Consider the following 14,985-nt stretch of genomic DNA (forward strand, 5'->3'; position numbering starts at 1 on the left):
AGGAGAATTTCATCTAAAAAAACATGAACACTCTTAGAATGAACATACTTGCCAATGGTCCAAGATTTCTCAGTACACAAGTGGGCAGACTTTATGCACAATCTGCCCCAAAGAGGGTATTTTTGGATTGACTCTGGGTGTTACTGAGAGGATCTGGGGGCATTCTGATGGTGGGACTTAAACATCTTCAATAATGTTTGTAATTATGGAGTTAAAGAAGGCTGTGGTCCATTTGGGACCCCGATCCCCTGGCCATAGAAATGAGAAGTTACAAAGAACATCTCTCTGGATGGCCAAACCAACATTACATATACTGTCCATTGATTTGAGTGGGCATTGTGTAATGCTTAATTTTCCCCTGTGGTGGCGCTGCAGAGAAATGCAACACTTCCTGACGGAGATTACCGCTAATTGCCTGATTAGATCGAAACGTCAGAATCTGCTCATTGTCAGATTATAACAAGTAGAGAAAACAAAGGAATTGTCTTACGCCAAAAATGGAAAAACGACGCGCACTCCAACAGACGCAGCATCAATCATTACAAGACCCCTTTATATTTCCCATTCACCTTTATTTTGAAAATAAATCCTATAAAAATAAGTTACTTCCTTTTACAAATAGAAATATAATCCATCATCTCATAATAACCATATCCATAAAAAAAAATCATATATTATATAAATAGTACCCATGATCATCAATGTAGAAAAGTAATCACCAAACACAATATCCTATGTACGTCCCTTTATAAAAATACAATATTGTCCTGATAAGTGCTTTGTGTCCGGCGTAGACACGTCTATGCATCTCCCATGCAGGGTGAGTCCCGCAGTGATTTTCAGGTAGTGTTTTATAGATCAATGTGGCAGGAGCTGTGTACTTTTACAGTAGTGTTAATCTTAAGGTATCTATATTGTTTCACAAGTAAAGGAGCAGCTTTGTAATATCCATAAGTGGGTTTCACCACCAGTACCTATTGAGTAAGGGGCTCAGTCAGACGGCAGCGATTTCTCTGTTATGGTCCAGTTTTCATTGGGGTTCGGTCAGTTTTTCTTGTATGGGGGGGGGGGGGGAGGGTCGAATTTTTGAAATCTTCTAGAGGTCAGTAAAAACTGGACAACACATGGATGGCATCTTGAATTGATTATTTTTAGTGATGAGCGAATATACTCGTTACTCCAGATTTCCCGAGCACGCTTGGGGGTCCTCTGAGTATTTTTTAGTGCTCGGAGATTTAATTTTCATCACCGCAGCTGAATGATTTACATCTCTTAGCCAGCTTGATTACACGTGGGGACTCCCTAGCAACCAGGCAACCCCCACATGTACTTATGCTGGCCAGTAGCTGTAAATCATTCAGCTGCGGCGATGAAAACTAAATCTCCGAGCACTACAAAATACTCGGAGGACCCCCGAGCGTGCTCGGGAAATCTCGAGTAACGAGTATATTCGCTCATCACTAGTTATTTTGCCTAGTTACTTCGTTAAAAAAAAAAGCAACATGATTTGTTATGGACCAATCGGGATGATTTTCAATGTTGTCGACTATAAAAGAAAAAAAACAAACAAACAAAAAAAGATAGCATCGGAAAGTGCATAGTTTGGTCTAACGGCCATGGCGCTAGTCCAAACCTAATTTTTTAGTGGAGCCTCACCACCACCGTCAGGCAGGAAGGACACGTGACCACAACCCTTTACGTCTGTGTCATGCACCATCCTTTTATGCCTATTGCAGGCACTTACACAGTTTCTATGTATTTCCTACAATGTTCCTTCAAGTGAAAAGGATTAGTCTGAGCGTTAATGGAAAACGGGAACGATTCCCTGCTCATCTACCAGAGTGATGGCAAATCTTGATTAATAAAGCCTGCCGATACGGAAAGTAGAATCGCTGCCGATGAGCTGACTACTAGAGTAATAGGCAAAGTGTAGGGGGGGGGTCAAAGCAAATGTCAACCACAGTGGTCTAATATATTCTGCTAGGTTGACGTGGGGAAAAAATAAAATACATATTTCCTGTAGGAGTTGTAATCCTGAAGAAGAGCATTGCCAATCATCACTGGTAGCTTCTTATTTCGCCACCTCCATGGACTTCTATGGTCAGCGTACCACTGCATTTCCCTTATTAGGAAGTATCACAATATGCTGAATATTGTTGTACCTAGTAGTGCTTTCAGAGTAACATATTATTTATTTTACTATTATTATCCTTGGAAATTCCTGATTCAGCACCAAGTCCAGTGGAGCTGACAATGCCCAATGGCCTCCACTGATGACACACGGCGTCCGTCGTGATGTAGTGTTACATCTATTGGAATGTGTCCTGAACTTGTACCCTGTCAAATGTTGACGTGATCAAGAAATATAACAAATCGATAAGTTTCACAGAAACTAGGAAAGTCTTGTGCTGCGCGGAGAGCAGCAGGTAGTGTGCACTGCAGAGTCCATGAGAGCAGTAGTCCATCCGCGTATGGGGGGGTTACAGTAACCCTCGTCTATACATTATTTAGCGGCGTTGTCTCCTTGGTCTTCGTTCTTTGCCCTTTTCCGCATTTGCAGAGGACCACTGACAGCACTATTATTAACACGATAAGAGCCACCGCTATTCCTACAGCAACTAATATAGTAATGTCCACATCTGGAAAGACAAAAGTGAGACAAAGAAGGGTTAGATGAAGTCAAAAACACAAGATTATTAACTTTATATAGGCATGCATTAAATATATGTATCTCATGAACCGTCAAGATACATATGGCGGTTATTCGCTTTTTCACCAAAGCTCCACCTCCTATTAGTAAAATATTCCATATATTCCACCAGTTAAAATAGGTCTAGAGAATTTATTGTATTCACGGGAGGCAGAAACGTCGTACCTTGTGCCATAGCAATACCTGAATGCATTATCTAGCTACCACATGTCAGGACACGTGATGCAGGGCCCATTGAAGAGGTTTTTCCATCTCAAACACCCTGTAAATTTGCCATAAATTTGCCATTTTTGGGATCCCCACCTACTGAAAAAATTGGCGGTGCACTGATGCCCATTTGGCCAGATGAATCCAAATGCAGACTTAATGGAGAGGTGGCTGTGCATGAGTGGCAATTTTCATTCACGTCTATGGGTGTGTGCACACAGTTTCTTTTTTTTGGCGTGGTTTTGGAGCAGAAACTCTCCTAATCCTACTCAAAACCTCAAAACATTGGAGATTCTGGAAAAATAAAAGTGTGCATATAACCTAAAGTAATAAAAACAACAACAAAAAAAGCTTCTAAAGACTTGGATGGAAATTGCCAAACACATGTAGAGTCGTCTTTCCATCCACTGTGCCTGGATGTGGCTGTAGAATGGGGACATGATGCCCCACATCTTCTAGACAGGTTGGCTCCCAGTGGTGGCATCACCACCTACAAGGTATTAACGGCACATTCTTGGGATTAGGTCATGAATGTCTGAAATGGTAAAATCCAGCTTTGGGCCCATAGTTGTTGCTTAAGCTTAATATACACCGCCCCCGGACAACTCCACTAATTAGTAAGATAGGAAGCCACAACACATTACAAGTAATGTGTTGGTAAGAGGGGGCAGAAAAATAGCAGAACTCGTGGGAACAGAGAGGAGCCTATGTGGAAGCACGTTTGACTTATTGACCTAGTTGCGTGGGAATGGACTGCAAAGAATTAATAAAAGTGTTATGTAATAGGACCCAACTCCCACATGTCTACCGAGGTCATACGAGAGGAGTCAACTTACAATGAGGCACAACACTCCAGTGGAGGGTAAAAACCCACTGGCAGCTGGAAAGCAAAAGCAAATTCAGAGTCGATGACATGTACATTGGCTTAGACATTAAGAGTAGAAATGCTTCTCCAAGGATCCATAAAAATTGCAGGGGGGTTAAAACTTTTCAGGAATTGCAATGTATATTTTTAAGACTTACAGGGTTATTCACAACTTTGAAAGTTAGTAGTTAGCCACAGGATCGGTGATAACTTTTATTACTGGGGGCCCGACTGATAGGACTCAAATTAATCCCAAGAAAGGGCTTATGAAAAGGACCATCGAAATGAAGCAGCGCCTGGCGCATGAGAAAAAAAAAAAACCGTCTTGTTTATCATCTACGGGACTGAGGGAGAAAGCAGAATGCTGACAGTCCCATAGTCAATGAATGGAGTGGTGGAATTCATGGCGCTAGTGTGACTCCATATAAAGGCATGACATGGTGGGTTATGGCGGTCTAGAGCATATCCCATGAGTTTTCTCTGCTTGTAAGGAAAGTGACGCCTTTCTCAAAAATAAAGATAAACTATATAGGGGCTATATAAAAATAAATAAATAAATAAAATTGGGCTTTAAGATTCTTTATTTTTTTAAACAAATCCTTGAGTAAATCAATCTTTACAGGTGGAGCTTTAATTAATAGCAGATCAGATCATGTACAGGAGGTGACATAGAAAAATACAATAAATGCTGCTCCACCTGCAAGTCTAGGAAAAGGTTCCCAACATGATCCTCATACCGTAGCACACAGGTGCCTTGTTTTCTATGGCACATTCCATTACGGATCACTGTCACTCGACCTGATCTAGCGGAGCGGCAGAAAAACCTCTCCTTTCTCTCTTTACTGCCAGTTTATTCTTCCAACACATTCTTTCTTAACTTTTTGAGCAGAATGTTTTGATAGCAAAAAATAAAAACCCCCAAGAACAAACAGAACAAAAATCTTTTTTTTGGACACATACCTCCACCATTTGATGGTGTGCATATTTCCTCTGAGTTTTGGCTCACACGGTTGTTAATGCGAGAAGGAACTGATGCCTGGACATAGAAGCAATAAGCTTCACCTTTATCGGTATTGATGACAATGTCATTGGTGGAAGAGGATTGGGACTTCTGCGAAGACAATTAAAAAAAACAAAATAAATTGCAGACAAATCGGCAACATTGCAAGTTAAGTCATCTTTTGCCAGATTATTGTACGGTGTCTTATGTAAAGCAAGCATTTGCCAGAATGCAGGTCAAAGCATGCTCTATACAGATATACAAAAAAGTGTGAGGAATGGTTGAATATTTCAACCATTAAAATTTCAAATTATATATGCGCCAACACCGGATTAGAATGAGATTTCATATTAAAGAAGCACTCCTCCTCCCATCAAAGTTTTTATCCTCTTAATATATTACAATAATCCTATTATATGGCACTATGTACTTACAATTGCTCATTTTGCCTTTCTACCCAGCTAATTCTTCTCTTTTTTCTTCTTTATGTAGAAACAGGAAGTCTCTTTTGCTTCCCTCCTCTTCACCTCCTGACTTAGTTGCTCTCCTCCCCCGCCATGGAATTTGCAGTGATGTATTGTTAGTTTGTTTACTGTAATTGATATCTGTAATTTGTATGTAACCCCTTTTCATGTACAGCACCATGGAATCAATGGTGCTATATAAATAAATAATGATAATAATAATGTAGAATTGTAGTTCTAATGATGACTCATGCTGGGAAAGAGAGCGTTCCTGTTTCTACATAGCGCCAAAAAGGATTCATGGCCTATACTCAAATGAAAGCATCTTGAGCACCTTTTATGAAATTACTAGGTTCCTGTGATGTTATGACATTGTCATGATGTCAGGGACCTAGTAAGAGCAAGATGGACCCAGGGTTGAGGCATTTAGGTGATGGCCAAGGAGGGTCTGGGTGCCATAAAGTATGAACAATGCATGACCAAGGTATGTAGTATGAATTTTTGTTCTTCTCTTCGGACACGATAATATGATAATGATCCCGATATAAGGGCCTCTGCTTACCTTTCCGGTGCTGGAAGCCTTCCTGTAGTATAGTGTATAGGCAAAGTCATTTTGAAACATATCCCGCACTGTGATCTGAGCGTTGTTAGCATTTCTGTAGGGTGTTGGGGTATCTCTGACAACTACAGTGAGACGGCTGTGGTCTTTATAAAATGTGTAGTTTTGGATTTTCGGTCTTCCAATTCTTGCTACAACGAAAAAAAGAAACAAGATGACGTAAGCAATGGAAACCAAGGAATATTATAGAATTATTACAGGAATATTTGCCCCTTAAATTATTAAAAAAAATATAAAGCATAATCTATGTTTTGATAGTTCAACTCTATGCCTTTGAAACGTATGGATCTGCTGATTCTGACGAATGACACAACTTAGGAGGTTGCCTAAATTTTTAGGGTATGTTTGGATCCAAATATTGGGAAGTCAGTGCAGTTGGAGAGAAAACCAACCGTCCGACACGTCATCTGATGAGGCCAGAAGCAAAATCACTTGCTATCAAAGCAGATCCTAGTTAAAATCAGGTTGAAAAATTGGAAAAACCATTTAAACGATCAGTTGTGCGTGACATCCAACATGAAGCTGGTTCACATATTCAATACATAAGGACTAAAACCGAAAAAAAACAAACACAACAACTCAATAGAAAAATAAGAAACAGATCCTTCAATAATTTTACGAGAACAGCGCAATTATAGTAATAAGGTTTCATCCTCATTCATTGCAGATTTATTGACCCCCCCACGTTGTCTTTATTAGAATATAATGAACACATACTTTGGAGATAAGGTGTGAAAGTTGGTCCTTCCGCATAAGGAAACTCCTCAGCAACAACTTCTAATGATGATGGTCGGATTTCCGAAACAATCCGAACTTCATAAGTGCTGTTAATATCGTTCACAAGATCTGAAACATCGCATGTGGTGTCCGTGGTGTATGGACACTTCTTCTTCCAGTCTTGAAAAAGTGGACTAAAAAAACAAAAAAACAGATTTTGATGTCATCATTCATTCTTTATTAAAGACGTTAGTTGACATTTCTTTATCGCTATGTATAGGATGGATGCCAGATTCCCATGGGCAACCTGAGACTTCCGTAAAAACAAAGCGAAAAGATCACTTCACAGATATCCTAAAAAAACGCCAAACTAATGGGTATGACAACCATACACAATTAATGGTCCCTTTGAAGTGGTCAAAAAGTATTTTGCACATAATGAATATATATGGTTGGTCGTCAGTTCTCGTTCAACACAGTCGCAGCAAAGAGGACCAACATTTCTGTTTTCTCTTGGGAAGATCAGTCCGACAAACACCAACCTAATCTGGAATCTCAAAAACCCAGAAGTAGAGGACAGGCCATAAATATCCAATTACGAGACCACCAGCGTATATTTCATGTTAAAATTCTACTTGTAGACGTTCTCCATCATCAGCAAGTACATTTTATACAATTTCTTCCCACCCGATAATGCAGACTATCTAATGTATAAAGTTTTGAGTTAAAGTTTTAAGCAGGTGTGGGGGAAAAAAATGTAATGTAAGAATTTTTTAGTTTTTAAATCAAAGAGAAAAGCTAGCGCTTTTGTTCATTTTGATAAAAATAAAATGTTTAACTATTTTGAAAGCATTTTTTGCAGCATTTTTCCAACTCCTGCCTTAAACCTTTGCACGGCGCTGTGTGTTGTCATTCCTACACCTATTCTGTAGCTCATGATCCAGTTTTACTGATCCTTTGAGTCATAAATCTGCAGTAAATGTGGAATGCACGTTATCGTATTACCTCGGACTTCTCATTCCTTCTAATGTAAAACTTCATGAATACTTGTAACATAACATGCAGGAACAAGCTCGCACCAAGACTACCCCTACATTATGCCAATACCTCCACTATCAGCAATTCCGCCAGTACACAGTAATCTAGAACAAATGTTACACACCTAAAAAAAAAAAAGAAAGAGCAAAGATCCTGACAAAGCAATTGCCATCCAGCTATTCCAGGAAATCATTGACAGACAAGTATTGTCAGATAAGTCCAGCAGCAAAGTTATGAAATAGAAGCTGTGATTAATGAATAATTTGTAGTGCCTCGGGGTGCCACGTTGTGAGTTGTCAGTGTGGCGGCCATAGTTAAAACCCAATACTGACTCACAAGGGGTGCCACCTAGCTTTACCAAAAACCAATATTGCTTGTTAGTTATATCTTTTTCTAACTTGAAAGTCTGGATCACCGTCTATGAAATGTAGAGGTAACGTAGCTCCTTGCGGAGAGTGACATGTCAAGTACTCTGAAAGAGCCTGCAGACTGAGATTTTGGCTTGTATCCCAAGTTACGTGACAAGGCTCGTTAGAAGGTCGATATTGACTTTTACATCCTCTCTACAGAGACAATTTGATCATCATTTCGTAGATACGTTTATCACTCACCTTCTCAGCAAAACACTGTACGTATAGTTTGTAGGTTTGGGATTCCAGTCTAAAATGGTTTTAAAGTTGATGGATGACCAAATTATGTCTGTCGCCGTGGGAAAGTTCATATCTACAAAAGAAGAATGGCATTTTAAGGGTTAACAAGCTCCCGTTTCAATTCTTCTACTGAAAAGGAAGTAAGCGAGTTACTAAATAAACACAAGCGCGGTTTTACTATGGTCGATGCAGAAGAATATTAATTGTCATTATTTATCACGATTGCATCAATGGTCCTAATATAGTGACCCAATATAGTCAGAAACATCTCCGGTCACATTAGGGGAAGTGCTCCCACGGTCAGGAACCGGCAGCGCTTTGGAAGCAGCACATGTGTGCTCTGTCCAAAGTGCTGCCAGCTTTTGAACACAGGTGATTCCGCATGTGTTCATCGAACCGTGCGGAATCACTGCATCCTATACACTGGACGGTGATATTTATCTTGCGGAGATGGAGCGTCTCCACAAGATAATAGGCATGCTGCGGTCTTGAAAGACACGCCGCATGTCTGTCTCCGCAGGTGAGCCGGAGGCATCCATGCACGCAGAGTGGAGATGGGATTTCTTCAAATCCCATCCACTATGCTGTAACATCTGGCCGCTGAAGGTTGGATGCTGTGGATGTACACAACGTCCAACCCACAGCGTTTCCTGACCGTGGGAACGTACCCTTAGAGATTTGCGGTGCTGCTCTGCCATTTAGGGGATGTGCATACAATGTCTTTTGAGGTTGAACCCACCTGAAAAGTGGCAAAAGAAAAAAAAAGCCAATGAGAACGAACATATGCACTGCAATGTCAAAATATCTTGGTGTGAATACGTGCTATGTTTTATGACTTCTTTTAGGTTCTTCAGGCTACGAAAGCAGTGAAGTGGCTAAAAGAAGTGACCGGTCACTCCTTCTGTTGGCGTGTGCTTGGAAACTACTGTCATGTTATATGAAATTAAAGAAAAAAAAATAAATTAAAAGGCCACAAAACACTTCCAAGAAGATGATTGGGAAAGGGGGAGAAATAAATAAAAAAAATAAATAAAAAGAAAGTCGTCTGCTTCAAAAACAAAGCTGGAATGCTGGCGTCTAAAAGACGTCATGGGCACATACCCTTGTCTTTCAGATTGTCTATTTATGAACAGAAGCTGCACCGTGGGAGATATACAGATTCCTTTACTAAAGGGTATAGCGACCATAAACTTCATAAACTCCCAAGAGTGAGAAAAGAAAGTTTATCAGGTCATTCCACAAAAATATCAACAAAATAAGCCTAAAAGGAGATTCTGGTGCTCAGCATCAAGTGTAATTCTTCATTGTGTATTAGGTCATGGCACAAACAGTGGTGGACACAGACCAAAGATGGCCCCAAATTACAATACGTGGCACTTCGTAGCCCAATTCCACCTGCTTTTGGGGCTTAAATGGCCCCATTACCTCTTCGGCCCCTGTGCGGCCATATGGGTTGCACCAATGATATGTCCACCCCTGGGCACAAAATATTGTGAAGTAATGCAAAGTTTTAAATACTTCTGTTTGTGGCCTTAATAAATCTCACATCATTAAGTAAAAGGTTACTCTGAATTAATAATTAATTGGATTTCACATTTTGCTGCATCTACACAGATACTGGCGACCAACAAGGAAATCCGACAATAGATATCAGCCGGTATGAGCTCCGGCTGCACAATATCCTGCACTGCTTTCCAAGGGCTAAACAAGGCATAAAGATGGAGGCATAAAGATGGAGGCATAAAGAGGGAGGCATAAAGAGGGAGGCATAAAGAGGGAGGCATAAAGAGGGAGGCATAAAGAGGGAGGCATAAAGAGGGAGGCATAAAGAGGGAGGCATAAAGAGGGAGGCATAAAGAGGGAGGCATAAAGAGGGAGGCATAAAGAGGGAGGCATAAAGAGGGAGGCATAAAGATGGAGGCATAAAGATGGAGGCATAAAGAGGGAGGCATAAAGATGGAGGCATAAAGAGGGAGGCATAAAGAGGGAGGCATAAAGATGGAGGCATAAAGATGGAGGCATAAAGATGGAGGCATAAAGAGGGAGGCATAAAGAGGGAGGCATAAAGAGGGAGGCATAAAGAGGGAGGCATAAAGAGGGAGGCATAAAGATGGAGGCATAAAGATGGAGGCATAAAGAGGGAGGCATAAAGAGGGAGGCATAAAGATGGAGGCATAAAGAGGGAGGCATAAAGAGGGAGGCATAAAGATGGAGGCATAAAGAGGGAGGCATAAAGAGGGAGGCATAAAGAGGGAGGCATAAAGATGGAGGCATAAAGAGGGAGGCAAAAAGAGGGAGGCATAAAGAGGGAGGCATAAAGATGGAGGCATAAAGAGGGAGGCATAAAGATGGAGGCATAAAGATGGAGGCAGCAGATTTCTAAGTGAAGGATATTGTTGGAAAAGTGCTGATGATTTAGGCTGGGTTCACATTGCGTTAGTGGGTGTTCGCTAATGGAATCTGTTACATGGCGTAATTGTCGCAATTAACACTATGTAACGGATCCGTTAGCGCACCCATTGACCACAATGTGCTAATGCATCGCTAACGCATCGCTAATGTATGCCATTTTTGGCGATGTCCCGTTATTTTCGGACGGACCTCGAACGCTGCTTGCAGCGTTCAGGGTCCGTTCTTTGCTAGCGCAGATCGGGCATCTGCGCTAGCGGGATCGCCAAACGCAATCCCTTTTTGGACATTGCGTTAGCGCATTCCGTTAGCGTATGCTCTAAACGGATTGCACTAAAACGCAGTGTGAACCTAGCCTTACCTATGAGCTGAAAATGTCGAAAAACTTGTCGAAAATGTAGAGGACTCAGAGGCCACAAAATGGGATCTATGAGGTTTTGGTTGTTTTGCAGACACTGCAAAAAAATAAAATAAAAATATGGGTATGTGAACAACTTTAAAGTCTATAAGGCCATGTTCCAATGATGAGTTTTTGATGTTGCAGATTTTCGAAAAAACGCCAATAACTTATTTTACTTAATAGGTGGAGAAAATCTGCAACATCAAAAACTCACCATAGCAACAGAGGCTAATGGGTGCATGTTTTATCCATGAAAAATACAGATAAAACATGTGAAAAATCCATGTAAATGAGGCCATAGAAAGTGGAAAACTTACATTCATCATCAGCCATTGCACTGAGAACAATGTGGTTACATTAACAGGGGAATTTAAAGGAGAATGGCGGATAAGAAAATTTCTTCTCAATCATTAATATTCACAATAAATCCCAATTAAATATATATAAGACTTGATACTGTACAATATAACAAGAGAAAGATATAAGCACAGCAGCAACCAGGAACATGTAACAAAAGAAAAAAAAAAAGAGAATGCCTTCATCACTACATACAGATTTATATATGAATAACAGAAATTCTAAAAAAACAAAAAAAAAAAAAACACTTAAAGATGCAAAATTAGGTATCTCCCCATATTCAAGGGGAGAATATTATTCTAGCTCACCCCAGCACACCTATTAATATATAGAGCCTATCTAACCAAAACAGACCATGTCCCCTGCCAAACAATGAGCAGTGATGGTAAATAAATAGTAAAGGATGATAAAATATTTTGAGATTAAATAAAGTTATTATCCTATTTGTTTTTCTGGTTGCTGCACATTGTCTTTATCTAATTAATCCCAATGATATGAGGTTGTGTTCTTGAGGGGGCACATGTCCCCCCCATACAACCAGAGTCTTCCTGTCCAGTAATCTCACCAATGACCGTCGCACCCGGCCTCTTCCCAAACTGTACAGAATATTGTGCCCGCTGCGACGCCACAGATGGAATAGCATCATGTGAAATGTCTCAGGAGAATAGCGGATATGTGAAGATACTATTTTTACCATCATTGTGCAAGACCTTGGGGTAACGGACCCTTAGAAGAGGCCTCGTTTCACAATTCTCTCCATGGATCTAAAACATACGGAGTTAATTAGGGGTCACAATAAAACTGCTTCCTCCTGAGAGCGCGGATCCGACTTCAAAAGATCCCTGGAAATGATTTTATCCCTTGAGAACATGTTTAACATTGCAGAACGCCAACTAAATGTCCGTGTCCAATCACAGACGTCGCGGCCTCCGGTGGTGTAGAATGCGCCATATGTGCTCGCTGTGACGTGAAGGATATAGGGCTGTATATACAATACCCGGGGCTACAGAATGTGAGAGCACAGAGTACCCATACCATGGTAGGCAGCATCTACCAGGACGGGGGAAGGGTGCGAAATGGAGAGAAAGCCTAGATCTCCTGCAGCCATGTCCATGCTCACAGGATGGAGATTTGAGGATGGAGATGGAGGTTTTTTTAGGATTATTTCTATGCAATGTGGAGCTCTAGCTTGACAGGCGCTATATGATAATTACCCCTCAAGAGTCATCTGGGTGGGGCCAATTAGGAGAAGACACATACAATCCCATGCCCTTCCTAGTTGCATGATTGATGCCCCATAGGCTGGAAGATGGGGTGGTGCTGGGGGTGCACAAGGTTCCCACTCTTTGTTTAGATGACATTAGAGCTATCTGGAAATGCTATATCCCCGTGGAGGGTCGTTAAGTCAAACTCTTGCAATCTCTGGTAATCCCAAGTTTAGACCCTTCAAAACACTTTCTATTAAAGGGATCCCGTCACCGTGAAAACGTCGTCCATTCTGCAGGCACCATGTCATAGATCAGGGGGAGAGGAGCGGATTGGTATATAGTTTTACAAGAAAATATTCAGTATAACCCATGAATTTATCATTTAATCCTCTGCTCTTTCCGGGATTTCCAATCCAGTGGGCGGTCCTATCAGTGACTGACAGCACACTCTATGCACACTATAGCTGTCAGTCACTGATAGGACCGCCCACTGCACCGGATATCCCAGAAACAGCCGAGGATTAATTGATGGGAACACAGGTTATACTGAATATTTTCTCATAAAAATATATATATTAATCTGCTCAGCTGTCTCTGCTCTATAACATGCTGCCTGCCGATTGGACTGTCATTTCTATGGGATATTGAGGATTTTAAGCTTTTTTTTTTTTCTGCAGAACTTGAGAAAAACAGAAAAAAAAGCGCACATTGCTTCTTGGAAGCGGGCCCTGATGAAATCTGCTCCAAACTAGGCATTGTCAAATCAAAAGACTGAAAAGAGAGAGAAAAAAAAAAAAACTTTTCCAAAACAATTCAGGTATGATCAGACCGGTTTATTCATGTAAAAATCCACATTGGAGGTTTTATATCTGGATTTAGAAGTCAGTCTGGTTCAAAATATACATACAAAAAACCCTCCCGAGTCTGTGTACCCCACAGGTAAAGAAAACCCCCAGATAAAGGAGCGTCCTGTAAAGAAGCTGGTGCCCGAAAAACTTCTCAAAAAACTCTGAACAGAAACTTTCTTTTATGTAGCAGCCCAATGTTATAGGACATATGAGCGTGTGATATAGATCCGTATATAATAATAATAATAATCTAATATTATACAGGGAACACTTATCGCCTTATGGGGAGATCAGAATTAGTCCCAGGGTCTGGGGCTCCTGTACTTGGCCTGCAGTCTCAGGTCCTTATGTGGTCAAGGAACTTGTCACATTCAGAACATTAGAACTTCTAGAAATATTTGCATCAAAATAATAAGAGTTTACACTCGGAATAACAATGATTAGATGACTGATATTCATCACTTTATAGGAGATATATATATATTCCAGGGGGTGTAATGGTAGAATGGTTGGTGGTCTCACCTTGTGCTGAGGTCCTCTGCCAGCAGGAGACAGCCGCCAGCAGCAGAATCTGTAGACAGCGCATGGTGTGATATAATCCGGGGTGATGAGATTAGGGCAGTGGTCCGGGGGCTCTGGTAATCCGGGGGGGGAGTAGATGATACTGTCGGTCCTCCCGGACTCTGTGTGAGGAGCTCTGTGTGTGACTTGTCCCGCCTGCAGCCCTCTTTATACTCACCTGACTGGGAGGAGAGTCCGGCCTGACTCACTGTGCGGCTCTTCCTGTCATTACCGCCCTGTGCCGCCAGAGGCCGCTCTCTGCGCTAATTACTTCTACAAATTGCAGAAGTTCGGAGGCGCCTGTAGCCCAAAGTTCTGTGTGATCAGGAGACAGACAGTGGTCACTGGTGATACAGGGCGAATCACGTCTATATTAGGACTCATAGCTGTCTGTTATCTGATACCTGGCTATTATCCCTCACAATATAGTCGTATCTATCTATTTACTATCTATTATCTATATATTTATCAATTCATCTATTATCTATCCGTCTATTATCTATCTATCTATCTATCTATCTATCTATCTATTATCTATCTATCTATCTATCTATCTATCTATCTATCTATCTATCTATCTATTATCTATCCATTCATCTATCTATCTATTATCTATCTATCTATCTATTATCTATCTATCCATTCATCTATCTATCTATCTATCTATCTATCTATCTATCTATCTATCTATTTATCCATTCATCTATTATCTATCTATCTATCTATCATCCATCTATCTATCTATTTATCCATTCATCTATTATCTATCTATCTATCTATCTATCATCCATCTATCTATCTATTAACTAATTAACTTGCTTGAGAAAGGTTCCTGTTGGGACCAAAACGTCGCCTTTTGGGATGATTAAATAGCTCCTTTTCACTACAAATGGTGTGCTGCCTCCAATTTTTCTGTTTTTTTTATCTATTAA

General features: G+C 40.7%; 1 protein-coding gene across 2 annotated transcripts; it reads right to left on the reverse strand.

The window, feature by feature from the left end:
• Window positions 1-551: 551 nt before the first annotated feature.
• F3 (coagulation factor III, tissue factor) lies at window positions 552-14,224 on the reverse strand. Of its 2 annotated transcripts, XM_069737677.1 has the most exons (7): window positions 14,015-14,198; window positions 8,232-8,343; window positions 6,583-6,776; window positions 5,809-5,996; window positions 4,743-4,893; window positions 3,754-3,797; window positions 552-2,639 (listed from the first exon to the last, which is right to left on the reverse strand). In XM_069737677.1, exons 1-7 carry the CDS (start codon window positions 14,076-14,078, stop codon window positions 2,619-2,621), a joined length of 774 nt encoding a protein of 257 aa, XP_069593778.1. In that variant the 5' UTR covers window positions 14,079-14,198; the 3' UTR covers window positions 552-2,618. The 2 variants fall into 2 exon arrangements, with proteins under 2 accessions (XP_069593778.1, XP_069593777.1); XM_069737676.1 differs by lacking the exon at window positions 3,754-3,797 and having other exon boundaries at window positions 14,015-14,224.
• Window positions 14,225-14,985: the final 761 nt, after the last annotated feature.

Source organism: Ranitomeya imitator, chromosome 8 (genome assembly GCF_032444005.1).
Source record: "Ranitomeya imitator isolate aRanImi1 chromosome 8, aRanImi1.pri, whole genome shotgun sequence".
Taxonomy (NCBI): Eukaryota; Metazoa; Chordata; class Amphibia; order Anura; family Dendrobatidae; genus Ranitomeya; species Ranitomeya imitator.

Bases quoted from the DNA above. Each gene is read 5' to 3' on its own strand.
- F3 (XM_069737676.1), bottom strand. From the start codon at position 14,078: ATGCGCTGTCTACAGATTCTGCTGCTGGCGGCTGTCTCCTGCTGGCAG. The intron at 5,997-6,582 runs GTATGTGTTCAT...TTTTCGTTGTAG, and splicing joins TTTCACACCTTATCTCCAAA to CAAGAATTGGAAGACCGAAA. The intron at 2,640-4,742 runs GTATGTGTCCAA...TTGTCTTTCCAG, and splicing joins CACACCATCAAATGGTGGAG to ATGTGGACATTACTATATTA.